The sequence below is a fragment of the Mus musculus genome, chromosome 15 (assembly GCF_000001635.26).
Source record: "Mus musculus strain C57BL/6J chromosome 15, GRCm38.p6 C57BL/6J".
Classification (NCBI taxonomy): domain Eukaryota; kingdom Metazoa; phylum Chordata; class Mammalia; order Rodentia; family Muridae; genus Mus; species Mus musculus.
This window is the reverse complement of record NC_000081.6, coordinates 31,315,713-31,337,974: the sequence shown is the minus strand read 5'-3', so window position 1 is coordinate 31,337,974 and position 22,262 is coordinate 31,315,713. Positions and strand designations below refer to the sequence as shown.

The window sequence follows — 22,262 nt, the reverse complement described above, 5'->3', positions numbered from 1 at the left end:
GATTCCCCTTTCACCTTTCTTCCGTCCCATCGCCCCCTCCCCTCCCCTCCCCTCCCCTCCCCTCCCCTCCCCTCCCCTCCCCTCCCCTCCCCTCCCCTCCCCTCCCCTCCCCTCCCCTCCCCTCCCGCCCCAGCTGAGAGAAAGTATGATCTGTCATACCAGCTTCGTTAGGCTTCTTGGTGATGAACATCCACACTGTTTGTCATTTGGGGCTGTGAGTTATGAATCAGGCTCCCGATGTTCTTGTATCCGTCTTAATTTGGGTACAGATATTCTTTCTCTGGAGCGTGTCTCTGAGTGGCACTGCTGTGTCATGAGGCAGGCACATGCTAAGCTTTAACAGAGACTGGCTTCCCAGTGGTGTTCACACCCCCGTCTGCTGGGAACATGCGCGCCCCACACCCTTGCCAACATTTGGTATTGTCAGTCTTTTTAATTTTAGCCTCTCTGGTGGGTGTGCGTTGCTGTCTCTTTGCGGGTTTGATTTGCATCTCCCCGGTGACTCAGGATATTGAACACCTTCACATTTGGAAAAAAAGGTTATAATTTAAATTCTTTTACATAAAGAAAGCGCATTAGGAGACATTAACGAACACCTGTAAGCACAGACATTCCAAAGCCCAGAATGTCTCATCGAAGTCATCTACCCTGACAGCTATGAGTCAGACAGACAGATGTCCGTTTCAGTTACGTCTGAAATCACAAATGAGGCAGTAGCCTGGGTTTTTGTTTTTTGTTTAAAAAGCAGACAGGAGCATGTATTTAAAGACTATTTTAAAAATAAAAGAAAATGGAAGGCTATCTTTCCTCCTCACCTCCCATTGGAGAGCCAGGCTTTCAGGGGGAAAGTCTAATTGCACTCCATGCTGGGAGGACCGTACTGTGGTTCTCCCTGACTTAGCCTCGGCCCTGATTGTGAACCACCTTGACCTGGAGGCTTCTCTGCAATTGTGACATGGTCCTATCCTTCCTGCCTAAGAAGTTTCTGCCTGCTCTGTGCCAACCCCTCTCAAAGCATGGCTGGTTTCCACCTGCTGTGCACCACCCGCTGTCCCCTGAGTCACCTCATATTGCATTGTTTACTTCCTGGGCTCCTTCCCTAGACCCAGTTTCCCCAGAGGAAGGACCACACACACACACACACACACACACACACACACACACACACACACACGCATCTTCTGGGTTCCTCTTCCTATTTCTACACACTACCAGAGCCTAGCTGGTGACCAGTCCCTGCTGGTAGGGTAGTATATGGAGACGGTTCTAGAGGCAGTGTGACACCCCTCCCAGGAGCTGATTTTCTGTGTATATTTGTCTAGCTACTCAGTCTTAGCAGATAGAACTATACCTATGTATTCTTAAATCTAGAAGACAAAATACAAGCCACCATTTCCTGACCTTTCTTCATGACCTTTTGCCCTGTTGGCCACAGGGCTATCATTTGCTCTCAGCGATGCAGCCTGCTTGCTGGTAGTATCATGAAGGAGGCATTTGAGGGTGACTGTGGGTCTGTAGATTGGAAATAGGTAAGAATTTATTAGGATATACCATGAGAAAGACAGGACCAGGCAAGAGAGTAGATGTGCCTCTTCACTAAAATTAAACAGAGCACAGTTAAAGGAAAACAAAGGAAGGTGCAGGGGACCGTGTCTGGTGTTGCTGAAGGAGAAGTGTGTGGATTTGGGTTCCCGGGCAGTGCGAGCATCTTCACTGCCCAGCCGAGAGCCTTCTCGCTCACCCAGCATTCTTGCCTGCATCTTCTGGCCTCATGTCCTTTCACTGCTCAGCTGAGAGCCTCATTCACCCCACAGCCCTGTCCCATCTCTTCCTGCCTCAGGTCCCACAGGCCACTTGGGAGCTTATTAAAGAATGTATGCTCTGACTCTGGGGGCCGGGGCTGAGGCCTGAGGTGTGCCTTTCTCTCCAGCTCCTGGCAACACTGATGCTATCGGTCCAGAGACCTCCCTTGAGTGGCTGGAGCAGAGCGTGAATCCAACTGGGTTAGTCTGAGGGACTCATCAGCCACCTTGTTCATTCTCCACCCTTTGCGTTGGTTGTGTTGAATCCTGCCGCCCATCATCTAGTATAAACCAGCCTGGTGCATCCAGCTCGGTATTTGTGAAGATATTGTCTTTCAAAAAGTTGTGGGGAGACTGGGAGATTGTTTAAGGTATTACGCGCTTGCCAGGCAAGCATAAGGACCTGAGGTGGGATTTCCAGCACTCGCCTCAAAATGTCAGGAGCTCTGGAGTCTGGGGCAAGTAACAGATGGGCCCCAAGGGTTTATTGACCAGGCAGATTAGCTAATCGGTGAGTATCCGGTTCAGTGAAAAGACACGGTGCCAAAAATAAGTTGGGGACAGGCTGACTTAGACCTCAGTCGCTAGTCTCCATGTATACATACATGTGTGTGTGCACATGCGCTTATCACACACAGGCGCATGCACCGATGTACACATAGAGACGACCATACACAGACACACTAAGTAGACTGAGTTGATGTCTGAGGGCCTGCAGATAAAGAAATGGGAAATGCTTGCAGATAGCCCAATGTGTTCTATGTGTTCAAAGGGGTTTAATTCTTTGAGTCTGACACTACTGGGCAATTTAGGTTCCTATATTGAATTGTATGGAGTTTTTTTCTTCCCCCAGAAGTCCATAAAGTTGATCATAAGCTATAGCCTTTGAGAGGTTCAGTTTCTTATTCCCTTATTGGTTGACGGCTGGTGTGGTAAGCTTATCAGGACCGCCCCTCTATTTTCTGTGGAACAAAAGGCAGCTTTCTCTCTCTTGTAGTGTGTCTTCACAACTCATGCACTTACTAAAGGCATGCCATGAGGAGCTTTGCTGAAGGTTTTGTTTTCTTAAATAAGTTTCTGATTATTAAACAGGACCAACCATTCATTACTGAAGAATGAGGCTTACTACTATTGAAGAAAAATGACATCATTCAGACCAGTCATGCTGAAATCCTGGGGATTTTCTTCCTGGTCCCCCCACCCCCTGTTGAATTGTTAACACTTAATTTTTCAGTTGTTGGGCTGGTGAGATGGCTCAGTGGGTAAGAGCACCCGACTGCTCTTCCGAAGGTCCAGAGTTCAAATCCCAGCAACCACATGGTGGCTCACAACCACCCGTAACGAGATCTGAAGCCCTCTTCTGGTGTGTCTGAAGACAGCTATGGTGTACTTACATGTAGTAAATAAATAAATCTTTAAAAAATTTTTTTTCAGTTGTTTTTAGAAAAGCTTACTTGTTTTTACTTTATTTTACTATTTAATGCTCTCTTCATGATTAAATTTCTTCATACATATCATTTTAAATGCTTAATGAAGTCATACAATAGAAAAATTGTTCCTTAACTCTTTGTTCTAGTTTAAAAAGAACTTTTTTTGAGAGGGGGCAGGAACCAGCATTGATCTCATGTCTTCTAAGCATATAACAAATCCTGGTTGAAGCCTAGAGGGAAATTTCCAAGCTAAGTAGCATTAATTATATGTAGTTAGCCACAATTAATATAACTTCCAGTAATTTTTTCATGGCTATTGACATGACAACGATCATCCTGTATTTTAGTATGTTGGTTACTTCTCTTACCAAGTACTACCAAGTGCCCAACAAGAAGCAACTTAAAGTGAAAGACTTTTGGTTCATGGTTCAGGGATGCCACGCCTCTAGTCAGGGATGGGCTGACAGAGGGACCAGGTCATGCCTAGTGTTGGGAGCTGCTTGCTCACATCTGGGCAGATGAAAGGATGGGTGGAATTCAGCTGGAGTTTTCCTTTTAATTCAGCCTGGAACCCTAGTTCATGGGAGGGTACCACTTAGGGTAGACCGTCACCTCTCAGTTAAACCTCTCTGGAAACACTTGACGTACAAAGCCCCGAGGTAGATGCTAGTAATGCCCTCGGCCAGTGTGTCTCAACCTGTGGGTCACTATTCCTTTGGGGGATTGAAGGACTCTTTCACAGGGGTCTCCTAAGACCATTGGAAAACACAGATATTTATATTATGATTCATAACAGTGGCACATTACAAGTATGAAGAACCAACAGAAATAATTTTATGGTTGGGGGTCACCACAACATGAGGAACTGTGTTAAAGGGTAGCAGCATTGGGAAGGTTGAGAACCGCTACCCTAGTCATCTCTTAATCCAACCAGGTTGCCGGTAAGGTTCATCATTCCAAGCTTACCTCTGGTCAACTTGACACCCAAATGTATCACCTCAAGTTGTAACCATCAAGCCCAGGGCTCCAGATTCGTAAGTGGATCCCAATACAGCAGGCATTAGTCCATCTCTAGAGTCCCCACAGTCTTAGCGTCCTAACTTGTTACAAAACTCAAAGTTCAAAGTCATCCCAAAGACTCAAAATAGTCTCTTAGCTGTCAGCTCTATGAGCATCAAGAGCGAGTTAGATACTGCTATGTTTTCAGTGTGAAATATCTCCATAGGCCTCCATAAGTTCCCAACCTTCCTAACTCTGCCACCCTTAAATTACAGTTTCGCACGTTGTGCGGATACCCCCCAACCATAAAATTATTTTCATTGCTATTTCATAACGGCAATTTTGCTACAGTTATGAATCGTAATGTAAATATCTGTTTTTCTATGGTTTTAGGCAATTCCGGTGAAAGAGTCATTTGATACTGCCCCCCCCCCAACCTTCCTCCACCCTCCCACTTCCATGCCCAAAGAGGTCATGACCCATAGGTTGAAAACTGCTACCATAGTCTTTTTGTTTGAGATAGAGTCTCACTATGTAGCCCTGGCTGGCCTGGGACTCACTATGAAGACCAGGCTAACCTGGGACTCACATCTGCCTGCCTCTGTCTCCTGCATGCTGGAGTGAAAGGTGGAAAGATGTGCGGTGCCTGGTTTGTGGGCTCTTTGTTTTGGCTCGTGGTCTCCGGCTGTAGTACTTTGAGGTATAACCTCACTGGAAGAAGTGGGTTTCTGGGGCCCAGGCTTTGAGGTTTTAGAGCTTGGCTCTACTTCCTGTCTTCTTTCTGCTTTCGGACTGAAGGTACAATGTGAGAAGCTGTCTCCTGCTGACGTCAGGGCTCCCCCACCAGAGCTGATTGTACCCCTTACTCAACTGACAGGGGGAAACAAAGCTTTCCTCTGAGGTGGATTATTGTCAGGTATTTAGTTACAGTGAAAAGAGAAGTGACTGATACACACACTTCCAGGATACAGAGGTACAGAGTAAGCATTCCTGTTCCAGAAGGGGGGTGGGGCAGAAGCTTAGCAAGACCTCGAATATGAAACTCCATGTTTGTCATTCATGGCTCATGGTGGCATCATCTGGGCTCCAGCGGGCTTGAGTGGCCCTGTCTCTCAGACTCTGTTGCTTGGGTCACATGGGGCCTCTCTCTTGAGGCACTCCAGTTGTGTCTGTGTCTTGCCTCATGAATGTCCTCATGAAGTAGCTGGTATCCTGGATATCTTTGGTATATTGTGGTATCTCCTGTAACTTTGAGATACTTCTGAGAATATTGAGTGTTACTTGGGTCAGAGAGAAACACTGGGCAGTGTTTTTTGCTTCCAGCTACTTGCTTTGCTGCTAGGTTCAGTGGATTCCTCTTGTTTATAGAGTGTCAGTATTAAGTCAGTGACTCTGAACAGTGGCTTCCTTTGTCCTTCCCTAAGAAATGCAGAGATTCCTATTGCTGGCAGTGTGGGCTGTCCTCTCAGGGCCTACAGCCTGGTGCTTGGTAAAATTTACTCTTTCTACTCCTAATGTGATTTGATTTAAAAAACAAAAAACAAAATCCTAAACCTGGTTACTGTCTTAGTCTGTCTGTAATAAACTTAGTGTACATTGAGTATCATATAATCAATGGAAGTGTGATTGGCTTTGGGAAGCCAGGAAGCCTTGATCCTCTAGATCAAGGAGCTGTGTCCAGCAGAGCCTTTCTTGCTGTGTTACTCTGTGGCAGAATGAAGAAGTGTTAAAGAGCCTACATGCTTGAGCAAGCAAGAACTGAGTTTGCTGTCTGAGGCTCTTTATATAACTAGCACTAATCCACACGTGAGGGTGACTCACTCGGCACCACCACTTTGGACATTAACTTTCCAACCCAGTCAAACCTTAGCAATTCTGAAGTAGTGTAAGAGCCAGGAGATTCAACGCCACAGTGTGAAGTTAGGATCGTTCAGGGACCAGGAGAGCTTGGTGGTTGATGGGAGGGACCAAGCCCCAAAGGGCACACTGATATGCCTGAGTGCAGTGTTACTGAGCAGGGGAGATAGACTTTGTTCACAACTTGTGGTAATGGAAAAATTAGACCTCTATAAAGTATCTATCACCTATAGAAACTAAGGCACCTAACAATGAAATAGGAAACCCTGAAACTTCCCAGGTTAAATATGAGTATCTCTGGTACTTTAATAGAAAGGCGGTGATTTGTTTAAGTCTTTTTTTCTTTTAAATGTATGAGTGCTCTGCCTGCATGTACATCTGCATGCCAGAAGAAAGCATCTGATCCCATTACAGATGGCTGTGAGCCACCATGTGGCTGCTGGGAATTGAACTCAGGACCTGTGGAAGAGCAGCCAATGCTCTTCACTGCTGAGCCATATCTCCAGCCCTGAGGTGTTCTAATTTTATTTTTTGTTAAGTTCTCATGTAACTGAGGCTGGCCTTGAACTCCTGATCCTCCTGTGTACCCAATTTGAGTACTAGAATGAGAGCAATATAAGACCATGCTCAACCAGAAGGGGTTTCTCATTTTTGTGTTGAAAAAAATTATTGTTGCAAGCATGTGTGTGTGTGTGTGTGTGTGTGTGCGTGCGTTCGTGCACACATGTGTGTGTATGGTGCATGAATCACATGGCACATATGTGGCGGTCAGGGGACAACTTTGTGGAGTCAGTTCTCTCCTTCCACCCGTGCGTGGGTTCTGGAGATCAAACTCAGGTCGTCAGGGTTTCCTGGCAAGTGCCTTTACTCCCTGATCCATGTCTCCAGCCCAGGCAGGATTTCTGAAGTCACAAAAGGCATTACCATAATGGAAAGCACTAACTATTTTATTGCATCAAAATGAAAACTTTGATGGCAAAATTGAAAGTAAGTAGGAAGCAAGGAAGGTAGGTATCTCCCTTCCTTCCGAGCTAATTGCTGCTGAAATGGAAATATTTCGGATATGTTGGGTTAAATAAAAGACACTGTTAGGATAATTGCTTTTATTAATAGGGCCATCAGAACATTTTATACGACATTCATTGATGACACCCATTCTATATCTCTTGGACAGTGCTGACTTTGAATACATAAAGAACTTAGTCTGATCAACGAGGAAAAGGCGAAGAAGCCGGAAGGATATAAACACGCTGCTTATTAGAGCAGAAATGTAGATGGCTGATGGACAGCGAAGATGGTCAATCTTACTCTAAATTGGGGCATTGCAAACTAAGATCACAATAACGTGGGAACCCCCGCATCGCTTCAGCCAAGACAGGATTTAAACTAGTTAAAGAGGATTTTTTAAAAAAACTACTTTTTATTCTTTGAGAATTTCAGACATGTTTACGATGTATATTATGGTATCCACCTCTGTAGTTCCTCCCACCTTGCCTACTTTACACCCATCCCAACTTCCTGTTCTTTTCTTTCACATAACCCCCTGAGCTGCCTCATGTGTATAGATGTCGGGCCATCTGCAGGGCATAGGCAGCCCACGAAGGCCCACAGCCTTGGAGAAAGCTGAATCTCCCCCTTCAGCCTTCAGTTACCAGTAGCTCCTCCGCTGGCAACTGAGACGCTCAGGAGCAACTCCCCCGTTCATTCTGGAACGTGGACTAGAATTTTAAATGTGGATATGCTGGTCATTTGGACTAGTCCCCAAGAAGATAGGGGACTTGATTTTGCATAGTCACCAAAGCCAGGGGGGTGGGGTGGGGGGGGGTGAATGAGCAAGGGAGCGAGCGAGCGACACTGCTTCCTGTCTCCTGCTGTCTCCAGAACCCCCAGCTTTAGTCATCTCTTTTTCTCTCACACAGTCTTCATTTCTGACCAAACATCTTGCTCACACCATCAGGGTGCCATCGTCTGAAGCCTGGTTCCTGTTCTGAACTCTTCCTCAGGTGGTGGGTGGGACAGACCCCTCAGTAGTAGGATTGCAGTGACACTGGTCCCAGGAGAAGGGCTGGGTGAAGACCTAGGGACCCCAAGAGTCATACAACCTCCTGTGGAACGGGAGTATTTACAGGAGGAGGGTCCTGTCAGGGTGGCAACTGCAGCTACTGCTTAGGGCTTTTCTCAAGAGCGGTTGGGCTGTGTGTGCGTTCTCAGTCTCTATCTGTTCTTAAATCCACACATGCTGCATGGATGTCTCCCAAGAGCATTAGGACCCAAGTGCAGCACGCCTTAGGCCCCCAGGCTTTGGCAGGGTCTATACACTGCTAAGAGGGGAACAGAAAGGGTTTTGTTCAGTGACTGTGAAGTGACAATTCTAAGAGTTGCTTTCAGAGGGGCTTTTGTGGATATAAGAAAAACTGTATGCATGCATGTGCGTGCATGCATGTAATCACACAAGGAGGACGTTATGGTGTGTTCAGTCAATTGTTAGAGCAATGTGTTCACCCAGCGATGTTCAGGAGGAGTTTGGGTGTTCCCACAATGAGCTGAGAGCACTCTGTCTGTTTGTGCAACCGTGAGCTGACAGTTGAGCTAGGAGAACGGAGAAGTTGGTGCAGTGTCCTGGGCTCTTGCTCCTTAAAATTCAAGAACTGCAAAAAAGTTTTACCTTATATATGGATGATCTGCTTCAAAAACCCCCACTAACTGGAGGGTATCAGGTAGTCTTTATGGAGTTGATTGTGCTGTCTTGTGGACGTCAGTTTAGAACAACCCATATCATTCCTTCGAAACATGTGGGCACATGATCTAGTCTCTGTTGCAGTAGTAATAAGTCAGTGGTTTCTACCCCCACCTTAGACCATTCAGTTCTCAGGTAAAAGACACAGAACTTTTATATTTATAATTAGCCTTTAAAGCAGCAGAGCTGGACAGATATCTACCCTCTAAGTATTAGTATCTACTTCTCTATCAATAACCCCAAGATATGACTTGCTATGTTCTGTCTAGGCCACTGTTAGAACAACTGGCTATCTCTCATGGCCAGTTCTCAGGATCCTTTGCCCCATGGTGTCTTCTCCTCCCTCCACTCTCACTCTTCTCTCTCTTGTGGTCCTCCAAGCCCTGGGACTGAAACCCCACCAACTTCTCTGCTGCCCAGCTATAGGCTGTCAGCATCTTTATCCAGCCAATAGTTCTAAATTAAGGAGCAAGGTCACATAGCACCACTTGGTGTCCATGAGGATTCTCTTGTCCCCATGGTAACCATTTCTTAGGGGCCAGTATTTTAGCATTATAATACATAGCAAAAGACCAAACTTTAACAAGTACTCTTTTGACAGGGCGATTAATTATGACAACGGGAAAGGTACCATATGGAAGCTCATTTTTTTTCTGTACTTTTGAGTCATTTTTGCCCTGTAGCTCAAGCTGGCTTTGTGTTTGAGATCCCGCTACCTCCGCCCCCTGAGTGTTGAGATTACAGCTGTATGCCACCATGCCCAACTCGTAAGTGATACTTGTATTGGAGATCTGGTTGTGCTGGTCCCCTGTGGGAGTACTCTGAACTTAAGCTTGTACCCTCTGTGTAGCAGAGCATGCACCAGCTGTGCTGAAAGAGGCTTACTCACCAAACCTTGCTCTCGAGAGCCCATATTAGCTGACCATTAACATCTCCTTAAGCGTGCGTGTCAGAGAAGGTAACCCTGGGTCTTGGCTATAATAAGTGTTTTGGCCAGCTGAGGTTGCTGTAACAAAACCCCGTGGACAGTGTGGTTTATGAACAATGAGAATTTATTTCTTGCAGTTTTGTAGCCAGAGGTCAGGGTTCCAGCAAGGCTAGGTTCTAATGAGGGGCCTCTTCGGGTCTCTGTCTTTGAATGCTGAGAAAGAACCTGGAGAGCTGTCTGAGGTGCCTATTCTGTAGGCACTAATCTCATTCATGATAGTTCCAGCCTCATAATATGTCACCTCTCAAAGGTCCCACATCCTAATGCCAGCGCTCTGTTGGTCAAGAGTCCATGGGTGACAAGGACACAGGAGGACACAGGCAGTCTGTCTATAGCACCAGACCCTCCAGGTAAAGCCTCTGGGGTCAAAGAGGTGACTCCTTGCCTTGGATCTCATGTTTGTTCTTTGAGTCATCTACTTAATTAATACATTTCTCAAAATTGTGGTGTGTGTGTGTGTGTGTGTGTGTGTGTTAGGATGTCTTGTCTGGATGTTTCGCGTCTGCATTCCCAATAGGCAGCATGGAATTCCTACTCTCTTCTATTTCTGATTTGATCTACTAGTTTTGTAATTTCTCAGACACACAAGAGAGTATCACTGAGTCCCAAAATTCGGGTGGGGCTGGAAGCGGGTGGGGCTGGATGCAGCTGCTCACACATCCTGGTCTCTGTGTCTTCACCTTTTTTGGTGGAAGGTGCCTCCTCAGGCTTCAGCAACAGCCGTTCTCCTCCATAGGTCACAATGGCTGCTTAGACCCTGGCTCTCCTAATGACCCCACCACTAGCCAGAGCCAAAAGCAATGTTCGTGCCGCAGCTTCTCAACCTCTCTTGTTTCTCACTGGGCCTCTTAGGTCACATGACTTTTCTGGAACTCATCTGGGTGAGGAGGTGATTGCCTTAGAAGCTAGGGTGGGGCTGGGTGGGAGGGGGCTTGGGGGACAGCTTACTCTTATGGGAATGCGCAGGGGTGACCAGGTACATGAATTCCCTGGAGAATAACTGTGCTAAGTGGACTTGAAAGGACAAATTCTGGAGGCTGCAAGCATCCGCACTAAAACTCTTGTCCAATTTTCTCCTGTGACGAAGTGATCAAAGCCATTCAGAGGTGGGCCCTCTCCTGTACCATGGTGGTCACTGCCACAGCCCTAGAAGAGAGCAAGCACGGAGGCACACCTCATCTTTCCCAGGTTAATTATGGCCTTGCATTAGCTTCAAGCATCAGGGAGACATTGTCCTGCAGCTTGGAGGCACAGCACTCTGGGTGATAAATTACTCTGGGAAGGAGAGCACTCTGGGAGGGAGTCCTGTCCTGACTTTGAGTCCTTTGGGCATGTACTCAGTACAGCTGGGCCAGATGGTGTCTCTGTTTTTTTGTTTCTGTGAGGAACTTCTGCACCATGTTCATAGTGGCTGTACTAGTTTACATTCCTACTGGCAATGGAGAAAGTTCTTATTATTATGCATTCTTTTGTTGTTGTTGTTTTCTGTTTGTTTTTGTTTTTCCGAGACAGGGCTTCTCTGTATAGCCCTGGCTGCCCTGGAACTTGCTCTGTAGACCAGGCTTGTGTCTACAATGTCAGAGATCCACCACCCGATGCCTCTGGAGTGCAGAGATTAAAGATAATGTGCTACCACCACCCAGCTTGTATGCTTTTGATAATTTGGCAGATATTTGATTAGTAATCTCCAAAATTGACCATCTCTCTGCATGGACCTCTCCCTGCTGCCATAGAGCACTCTCCTCTCAGTAGCAGTGTTCTCTGATCTGCATGGCTGGTTCCTAAAATCCTTGCTCTGCCCAAAGCCACCTCCTCATCTGATGGTGGACATACCTACTCAGTTGCTTAGGGTACGGCTTTGGGGTCTTCTTGGTTCTTCTGTTTTTCTCACACACCCCAGGTCCATTCCTTTATGAGATACCAGAATCCAAACATATCTCCTACCCAAGGCTCCACCCTGAGTCACTGTCACCTGCTCAGCTTCCACAGCACATGTGTCTCTGGAACCACTCTCTGCCTCACCAACTGTTCAAAGTGCTCTGGGTGCTTCATGGCCCTGTGGGCTTGGGTACCACTCTCTCAGTTCACTCTGACCCAGTCTCTGGGCCCCCTGGGAATCCCCTGATGGACAAGTCCAGATCTGGCTTTGCTTCTGCTGTTTTTCTGCCTGCGTTGTTCCCCATCCTCGTTCCCCTGGCTTGTGGTTTTTTTTTTTTTTTTTGCCTCCTTCAAATCTGGGTCCAAATACTCCCTGTGAGTCGGCTGTAACCCTATCTGCTGTCATTCATTCACATCCTGTCTTGCTCCACACTGTCAAATGCTACACATGATACTGGCTCTGTGTGTGTGTGTGTGTGTGTGTGTACGCGCGCGCACGCGCGCGCACATGCATGCATGTTGATATCCTTACACATTGTGCCTCATGAGATGGACTCTGATCATTGGCAGATAAATAAATGATTGGCCTAAGAATTGAACAGGTTGAAAACTGGGGCCCTGGGGTCCCTGTCTTAGTTAAGGTTTCACTGATGTAAACACACACCATGACCAAGGCAACTCTTATAAGGACTACATTTAGTTGGAGCTGGCTTACAGGTTCAGAGGTTCAGTCAGTCCATTATCATCAAGGCAGGAAGCATGGCAGCATCCAGCCAGGCATGGTGCAGCAGGAGCTGAGAGTTCTACATCTTCATCTGAAGGCTGCTAGTGGAATACTGGCTTCTAACAACAAGCCACACCTACTATTCCAACAAGGCCACACCTACTCCAACAGGGCCACACCTTCTAATAGTGCCACTCCCTGGGCTGAGCATATACAAACCATCACAGTCCCTGTTGCCTCTGGTCCAGCCTCCTGGAAGACAGCTGTTCCCCTCAGGGTCCTCAGAGCTCACTGATAACGCTTGGGCTGTGTGCCTCTGACCCACTTCCCCTCTTCATTTCTAGACTGGCCTTATTGTTGCGTGCTACCATGGCTTTGTGGATACCGTGGTGGCCTTAGCAGAGTGTCCCCACGTTGACGTCAACTGGCAGGACAGCGAAGGGAACACAGCCCTGATCACTGCTGCACAGGCAGGTAAGAGCTGGCCTTTATTCTCCCTCCAGGGCTCTGCTGCTGGGCCGTATGGGCTCCGGTGACTCCTGGATGCATCCCACAGATCTGGAAATGGATTCGCCTAGAGCTGCGCTGGGAAGGGGCTGACTGGCATGCAGGAGGGAGCGCGCATCTCTCTGTGTGCTCTTGGAACAGCACACTTAGCCACCGAATCAGGAAGGATTCAGAATGGAGCTGCCACCAGCTAGAGTCTTCACCGTAGAGCCACCTCCGGAAGGCAGGCTTGCCTGCCTCTCAGAGCACTGACAACCCTGGAGACTGGGCGGCGTGGTACTGGTGGCCTGGAGCCACAGTCTCGTGCTTTACTGACAGTTATGTAATTAGATCCACTGAGAAGGTGACCTTGCTTTTTACCTATAAAGAAACGCCAGGGACAGCTCTCCGCGAGCTTCAGAGAATTCGTGTAACAGAGCGAGACTAAATTAGTAAGAGTCCTGTGAAAGTGGATTCAAGTACATGTCAGGTCATCTCTGGGAGTGAATATATATGCCACCATTACCAAGGGCATGGGGGTGCCCAGGGATTTGTGGTCCATTCAGAGTGCTGTGATGTAGCTTAGGAGGCTGCAGGCTGAGTGCATTTGAAACAAGCATTTCATTCAATCACTTTAACATAAATGCTTACACTTTTCCAAACGGTTGTGTAACTGACCATTCCCTACATTCTTAGCTTTTATACATCAGTAAGCCCGTTGTATCCTGAGATTCCCCATTTGCAGATTCAACATGGATTAAAAAAAAAAAAATAAACAGTTGTAATCGGATCTGGAATAGGGCCTATAGATAGCTCAGTGGTAAGTCGCTTGCTAGCCAAGGATAAGGCCCCAGACTTGATCTTGAGTAAAACAAAATAAAACAACAACAGCAATAAAACCATTCAGATGACAGGTGTGTCAGCACTAAAGCACATACAGACATTTTCACTCACCATTATTTGCTTAAAATACAGTATAATAAGTATTTGATATATCTACACTGCATTAATTACTGTACATAATCTAGGGATGGATTAACCACACAATACAATGTGTGTAGGTTATATACCAATACCACACCATTTTACAAAATTAAAAATTATTTTACTTTTTGTGTATGTATGTTTTGCCTAGTGTGCGCCTGTGCACCACACACATGCCATGCCAAGGGAGGCCAGAAGAGGGCGCTGGATCCTTTGGAGCTGCAGTTACTTGATGGTTGAGCCACCAGGTAGATGCTCGAAACAATTCATGGTCCTTTGGAAGAGCAGTGAGTGCTCTTAACCTCTGAGCCACCTCTCCAGCCCCTACTCCATCATTTTATATAAGATACTCGAGAACCTCAGGGTTTTGGTATCTACAAGGGTACTGGAACCTGTTCTCAAAGACACCAAGGATGACAGTCTAGGTCATCAGTCAGGTTCTTAGCACAAGTAACTTGTACGTAGCCCATGGCTGTGTCAGGAAGAAGAGGCCTTTGTGTCCTGAAGGACTGTGGGACAGCTTGGGTGGTGTCTCGGTTAGGGTTTCTATGGCTGTAATGAAACACCATGACCAAAACAACGTGGGGAGCAAAAGGCTTATTTGGCTCATGCTTGCACATCACTGTTCATCATTGAAGGAAGCCAGAACAGGAACTCAAACAGGGCAGGAACCTGAAGATAGGAGCTGATACAGAGGCTATGGAGGGGTGCTGCTTACTGGCTTGCTCAGCCTGCTTTCTTATAAAACCCTGTACTGTCACCCCAGGGATGGCACCACCCACAATGGGCTGGGCCCTCCCCCATCAATCACTAATAAAAAATGTCCCCCCCCCACCCCCGCCCAGGTTTGCCTGCAGCTGGTCTCACGGGAGCATTTTCTTAATTGGGGCTCTCTCCTCTCTGATGACTTTAGCTATGTCAAGTTAAGACTCTCCCACACAAGTGGGAACTGGGCTCAAGGCTCTGAAGCCAAAGTGCCCAAGTGTGGTGATACTGGTAGAAGCCTCTGTAGCTGCCCCAAAGAGAAGAGAACTCTACTGTCTCTCTTGCTTTCTAGGTTCCATGTCAAGGGCTCTCTGTATGGATCTCATCAGGTGACACAAGGGAGGAGACACACTGGCATCTAACTATGTCAACTTCCTTAGCGGGAGTAGTCTGTGCACCCCACAGGCCAGTCCAGATGTTCTTGCTGGAATTTCCCAAAGTCACTGTGTCAGCACACGGCCCTTCCCTCCCCCATTTCTAGAGTGGGGGTTTTATTCTATTGGAGGATCCCAGATTTTGGAAGCCCAGATCTCAACCACCGGCAGCGGGTGTGTGACAGCACCTCTGTCATAGCTTAATTTCTGTTGCTGTGATGAAATGCCCCACCACACACACACACAAAAAGGGTCAGCTTCAAGGAGAAAGGCCTTACTTTAATTCACAGTTCCAGGTTACATCCATCATAGCAAGGAAGTCAAGGGCACCAGAACTTAAACTGGTTATTCCTGTCATAGCCACAGTCAAGAGCAGATTGAACGATGCCTGCCTGCTTGCTATTCAGCTCTGTTTATCTACTCTATTCAATCTGGGACCCACTATTCAGAGAATAGTACCATCTACAGTGGACTGGGTCTTCCTATATCAATTGCATAATCAAAACCATCCCCCACAGACTTGCCCACAGGCCTGATCTACACTATCCCTCGTTGTGACTTCTGCCCTGGGCAGCTATAGAACATGTCAAGGTGGTGATTAAAACTATCCAACACCTATCCATCACAGCAGTGGTAGGTGTTTGGCAACCACAGCCATCATACAGGATATCCTATGGTCCTAGAACTGTTGGGAATCAGGGGGTTGGAAGTGAGGCCTCACCCTGCCTTGAGTCTTTCTCCAGCTCCCAGGACAGAGAACTAGACACAGGACCTAGCACTACTTGTTCAGGCATTAGGGGAGGGACGGGTGTCCTGTGGATATGCAGTGGGAACATTTCACCTGGCGTGGGCCCAGGGCTTGGGCTCAGAACTCTGGGCAGAGAAGCCAGAGGCAGGTTTCTTAGCTAATGTGTCTCAAAGCCTGGGGCTTGGATGGAGCTGCAGGGATGGGTCTCTGGAATGGAGACAAGGGGATGGTGTACCTTGTGTGGTGTTAGAGAGTCACTATCTAGAAGAGAAGAGAGTTCTATGATGAAGGTAGGGGCTGGGCCAGTCAATGTCCTGCAGGGCGGTTCCAGGTGACATAATGTAGGGAGGGGACAGAGGAAGGGCTGAGAGCTGTGTGCCAGGAAGACGGCTGTCAGAGGTGTCGCTGTCAGTGAGGAATGAGGTAGGAGATTAGACTTTTGGGTGTCTGGTCAGGGAACAGTACAGATGTGAAGAGTTAAAAATTAAGAAGCAGGGGGTTGCAGAAGCATCGTTTGTGTTCGAAATGCTGGGTGATATCAGCGAGGAGGTCCCAGTGGCGAGTGAAGGGCACAGAACCAGAAACATTCATGGGATTAGCACAACTGAGGGCCACGGACATGGGCAAGATCGTGAAGAGTGGTAGAATGTGGAGGAGAGATCTCTTTTCTGATCGAGTTGCCACATTAGTTAGTGCTTGATGCCCATGGGGTGCCTTCTGGACTGTGGTCTATTTGAAATGCCTCTGGTTTCTATAAGCATCGGAACCACAACTTGACTGAGTATACTCATACTGGGTGCCCCCATCCTCCTCCCCCTTGCTCTCCCCTCCCTCTTCACCCCTCCTTTCCTCTCTCCCTTCTCTCTGCTTTCTTCCCTCCCTGGAATTGGAGGGAGTTATTGGAGTCCCACCTGCTGTTTGCATTTTGTTGATACCTGAAAGTGTCACCTATACTTCATGCTTGACATCAGAAGCAAAGACATGCACCTGCATGGCATGTGTAACTGTCCTTACTACAGTTCATCTGGCGCCCCCTTCTGGCCTCTGTAGGCGCCAGGCATGCATACAGTACATACACACACACACACACACAGAGAGAGAGAGAGAGAGAGAGAGAGAGAGAGAGAGAGAGAGGAGAGAGAGAGAGAGAGAGAGTCAAAACACTTATTATACACATAAAATGAAAGTGATAAATAAATCTTTAAAAATCCTCAGAAGCTAGCTGTCACATCTCAGGTTCCCTGTGTGCTTGTTTGGGCCCCTCTCCGGGTGTGTGTTTACTTCAGGAAACAGTTTCCAGCTGCTCCTAGAATCCCATCTGTCTGTTTGTTCTCAGCCCTCCAGCATTTATTCTCACCTGTGGGGTGGAGCGGCCCTTCCATCCACAGCCCTGTCTTCCGAGCTGGAAAATGCCTCACGGTCCCCGAGTAGCTTCATTATTATTCAGTCCCCACGGCTTTGATTACAGCTTCAGTGCTGGCAAAGGATTTCTCCCCAAAGCTTTATTGTGAGAAGTCCAGACGAGTTCAGAGGAAAGTGGCGAAGACCAGGTGGCAGCGGTGACTTCGCTTGTTTGCTGTGTGTGTGTGCTGACTGCCCATATTAGTTCTTCTCACGGCTGTCAGAAAATACTTGACTAAAGCAACGTACGGAAGGGGCGTTTATCTGCTCTGTGGTCTGGGGGTACAGTCCAGCAAAACAGCACATGCCCCTTTCCCAGGCAGCTTCCAGAACAACACCACATGTCTGTTCTCAGCAAAGCATCCTCTCTTGTGTCTACTTCAGCCAAACATCCTCTCATAAGACAGTTTCCAGAAAAAAATATCACATGACACAACTGAATCTCCAAAGAGACCAGAAATTTCCACTTCAGGTAGAAATTAACTAGGTGTGTCTCCTAGTTAATTCTAAGTTTGGTAAAGGTGACAGCAGGGATTAGCTATCCTACCAGTTGCAGGTCAATCACCCACCCCCTGGCCCTTGCATGCTTCAGCATACATCTCCTAAGACAGGAGTGTAGCTAACAACCTAGCACTGCTGCACATAAGAAATATAACAGAGACACAGATTATGTACCTCCAAACTGAGATGAAAAGTCCTCACGCCCCCTACCTACCACATCCTTATAGACAAGGGCTCTGCAACAGCTATATCCCTAATAGTTTGGCTGCTCTTTAAACCATGTGACATCAGTATCACACACTGCAGTTGGGTGTCACACCCCACCTTCTTGCTGTCCTGAGTGAGACCTATGGTCTGTGGTCATAGGAATGTCCAGATTTTTACGCTGCAGCCGTGCACACCCTTAGGTGACATCCTGGGGACACTGCTGAGGTTCTGTTAAACAGCCCTCTTTGTTTGGCATTCCAGTGTCTTTCTGCCCACTTGAAGACCGCTTCTTCTCTTTATATAGGGGCACACTTTTCCTGTACTGGTTTAATTTCCTGATGACCTGGGCCCTGAGCCGGAGGTTCTGGAGCTGTGCTCGGAGCCCAGGGTCAGTGGTTGTAATGGGACTTTCTCATAGCCTAGGGCTGTGAACTCTTTCCTCTCTGCTCCCCACTGCCTCAACTCTTTTCTTTTAATGGCGTGGGGTCCGTGGCAGAAGTTGAGCTGACATTTTGCCTAGGGTGCTTGGTACCTGCTGGCCCAGGGAACGGGGGCTTGCTTCAGGCAGCCCTGAGTTTGTCACTGGGCTAGGGTGGCTGCCATACATCAAAGGGTTGGGGGCGGCATGGTCACATCCACTGCCCCTGACTGGGTTGAGCAGCTGGAAGGTGATGAATTTGACCGTGCAAGGCTCCCGACACAAGGCCTGGCTGCTTTCCTTGTGTGCTGCTTGGATAAGTGGGATGGATACCCAGTGTTTGGAAAGAAACAAGCAAGGAGTCAGGGGTGAGTGGGAACAAAGACTTCTCCTCTTCCAAGGTTCCTGGTTCCCAGAAGGCGTGTCCAACCTTCTGACATTGCAACATGAAGCTATTGTCTACAGGGTTCACATTCACACTTGAGACTGGATGTGTGCAAGGCGGGCAGCTAAAAATGAACAAAAACAAACAAAAACCCCATGGAAATAGCCACTCCATAATTAAGGGGGAAGGTTTTTTATTATAGGTAAAATAGAGAGTGGGGGTGGGGTTCTACCATGGCTATATTTCAGGGACTGAGAGAGGATCAGAGAGAAGAGAGCCGGAGTTGATAGAGAACTAGATGCCCTCTCTGGAGGTTGGGGGACTGTCTGTTGGAGGGGAGAGAGAGAGAGAGAAAAAAAAAAAGACTTCTGGCAAACAGAAACCTACTTTACACAGTTTCTGAGGACTGCTGAGTGTTTACATGGTTGGAGGGCAACCTCAGCTGAGTCCACATTGTCACCTTGGAGGGCTGGGACCTGATACTGACCCATTCAGTTATGAAAAACAGAAACAAACTAACCAGACACCAACAGAGCAAACAAAACCGCACAAAGCAGCAACAAGGAAACCCTCAACGTTTTCATTTCAGCTACAATTTTGGGTTGGGCCACATTGGCAGCTGTTCTTGGCCACATATGGCCGGAGGTCTGTTAAGACAGCCCTGCCGAGGCAACGGTAATTAGTGCCTGATGTCTGCATAGGGTTTCTTGGATTTAAAAAGAGAACCTATTTTCTGTTCTTTCCTTTTTGTTTTGTTCTAATGGTGTTTTTTTTTTTTTCCTCTTTCTCTGGCTTCTGTTGTTGCCCCCTGCTTGCCAGTTTGCTCATCCACCCTGTATGTGGCTGGATTGTTTGTGCCCATTCCCTATCTACCCCCACCACTGCCCACCCCCACCAGCCAGGCTCCCACCTGCTTCTGGCTGCCCAGGCTTCCAGCTCAGCAAATTGCATAGGGAGGAGGTATGCACATCTGTTAAAATGTAAATTGAAAAGCGTTTCCTTGGTGCTTGGGGACAATCCCAGGGCCTCTCATGTACTTACTATGAGCAAACCCTCTACTTCTGACATCCCTGGCACCCCTCTTTTGTCTTAATTGTCTCAGCCTGATGAAGTTTTTTTCCTAGTTTGTTTGGAAATGTCAGAAGCAACCTTAGCCCCATGGCAAGTTGCGTTCACAGACTGGCTCCTGCATCTGTAGAACCTGCCCTGCTTAATCCACCCACTGTTTAGTACAGAGCTGGTTAAAGCACCGAGTGCCAGACCCTCTGCTAGGCGTTCCTGTTCTAACAGTCTGAACCTGTCACCAAGTATCAGGGAAGCTAGTGTGCTCATCAGGGGACCCACTGTGAGGTTCTGGGTCTCAAGTTCTCCTGGCAGATGTCATGGGGGAACCCCTCAGGAGCTACCCCAGCAGCAGTACTGCTGATCCCCATGAGATGGCTTTAGAGGGGCACAAAGGCACCGTGAGTTCACGTGGAAAAACAGAAAAGTGAGGTGGTTGGTTTTCCAGGGAGGCCACAGCCCTCATATCAGCTGGATTTCTTAATTTCAACCATTGTCTAGAAATTGCTGCTTGCAGTAAAGTCACTACAACTTGTGTGAGAGAGACCACCTTCCCTCCTTTAACACTGTTTTACTAGTCTGCACTCAGCAGGTCCCCAAGTAGCCATGGCAACCATGCCACCCAATGTCAGACTTTACACCAGCATTCTTTATTCTCTGACCTTTGCAACCTTAAAGCCTGTCCCTGGTGACAGGCCTCCTCCAACATGGCCATGCCTCCTCCAACCTGGCCATGCCTCCTCCAACCTGGCCATGCCTCCTCCAACATGGCCATGCCTCCTCCAACATGGCCACGCCTCCTCCAACCTGGCCACGCCTCCTCCAACCTGGCCATGCCTCCTCCAACCTGGCCACGCCTCCTCCAACCTGGCCATGCCTCCTCCAACCTGGCCATGCCTCCTCCAACCTGGCCATGCCTCCTCCAACATTGCCATGCCTCCTCCAACCTGGCCATGCCTCCTCCAATAGGCCACACCTCCAATCCTTCCCAAACAGGTCTACTAACTGGAGTCCAGCATTCAAATATATGAGCCAATGGGGGCCATTCTTATTAGAACCACCATAAATGGCTAGGATAATGCTGTTGAGGTTGTGGTTTTAATCTTTTCCCCCCTTGACTTGACTAGGAACATTTTCTGTGAGACTCTTGCAGTTGTGCCTGGCCCTCACAGCATCTAGGTTCACTTCTGTCTCTCACCTAGATGTCTAGTGTGGAGCTGGAGCAATGGCTAGATTTAATTGGCAACTTTACACAACCTAGAATCACCTAAGAGTCTCTGAAGGATGGTCTAAATTATCCTGACTTTGAGCATGTCTTGGGGGGGGGTGTTGTTTTGATTACATTAATTGATATAGGAAGACACTGCCCACTGTGGGTGGCACTGTTACCCCACTCCCAAGTCTGGGTTCTGGGTGTTTAGAAAAGGTAAGCTGAGTAGCAAGTGTGTATCCATTCTCTCTGCTCCTGACTGTGGATGTGATGTGAGTAGCTGGTTGAACTCCTGCCTCAGTTTCCCCGCGGTGATGGACTGTGACCTGGAATTCTAAGCTGAATAAACCCTTTCTCCCCTAAACTGCCTCTTTTTCAGGGCATTTTATCACAGGAATAGAAATGAAAGTAAAACAGATTGGGTCATGGCTGCTGTGAGCTCCTTGATGTGGGGACCCACTGTAAGGGCAGTGGGTGCTGGGAACCGAACTTAGGTTCTCTGAGAGAGAGGAGTATGCTCTTAACTCTGAGCCATCCAGTCACCTCGTCAGTCCTATTTAAAAAAGGCTTCCTTTGTTATTTTAAAATGCTGTGTGTGTGTGTGTGTGTGTGTGTGTGTGTGTGTGTCTGTGTGTGTGTGTGTGTGTGTGTGTGTGTGTGTGTGTGTGTGTGAGAGAGAGAGAGAGAGAGAGAGAGAGAGAGAGAGAGAGAAAGGGTGTGTGTCTGTGTTCATGCACTTGTGAGTCCAGGCCAAGCCCTTCATTTTTAAAACAATAGTTTTATTACTTCCAATCATCAGGATCTTGTTTTACTTTGAGTTTTAGGAAGGGCTTGTTTTCTCCTCTCCCTCCTCCTTCCCTCTCCTCCTTCCCTCTTCTATTGTTTTAAAGAAAAGATTAGAATTTGGCAAGCCTTTGGTTTCCTAACCCTGCCTGCTCTTCCACTAAACTACAGAGCTCTAGCACACTAACTGCAACTCAGTCAGGCAGAGCGGGCTCAGACACTGCTCTCCCTCCCCTCCCTTTCCTCTCCTTCCCTCCCCTTCCTCCCCTTCCCTCCTCTTTCTTCCCTTTCCCTCCTCTTCTCCACCTTTGCTGCCCAACTCTGGCTTTTCCCCTCTTCTAATAGGGATTCCCCGGGTATCCCAGCACGCCTACTGGGGTACTGCATTTCCAAAGCCAACAGCTCCCTCTACTGGCCCGATTTGGAGAACTACACTGAGTCAGACAAGACCCTGGAAAACCAAATCCTCTAACACTGAGCATCTTCCTAATGCTGGAACCCTTTGACATAGTTCCTCATGTTG

The 22,262-nt window shown here is 47.7% G+C and overlaps 1 protein-coding gene across 6 annotated transcripts in view; it reads left to right on the top strand.

Moving 5' to 3' along the window:
• Positions 1-22,262, top strand: part of Ankrd33b (ankyrin repeat domain 33B) — a 76,324-nt gene that overhangs the window by 29,828 nt on the left and 24,234 nt on the right. For 2 of the 6 annotated variants that reach the window (NM_027496.3, NM_001164441.1), the window contains exon 2: positions 12,760-12,889. The exons of 1 other annotated variant lie outside the window; for it this stretch is intronic. In NM_027496.3, the coding sequence (NP_081772.1) occupies positions 12,760-12,889 (130 nt within the window). 3 more of the 6 variants (NM_001357923.1, XM_006520155.4, NM_026153.3) reach the window with 3 other exon arrangements.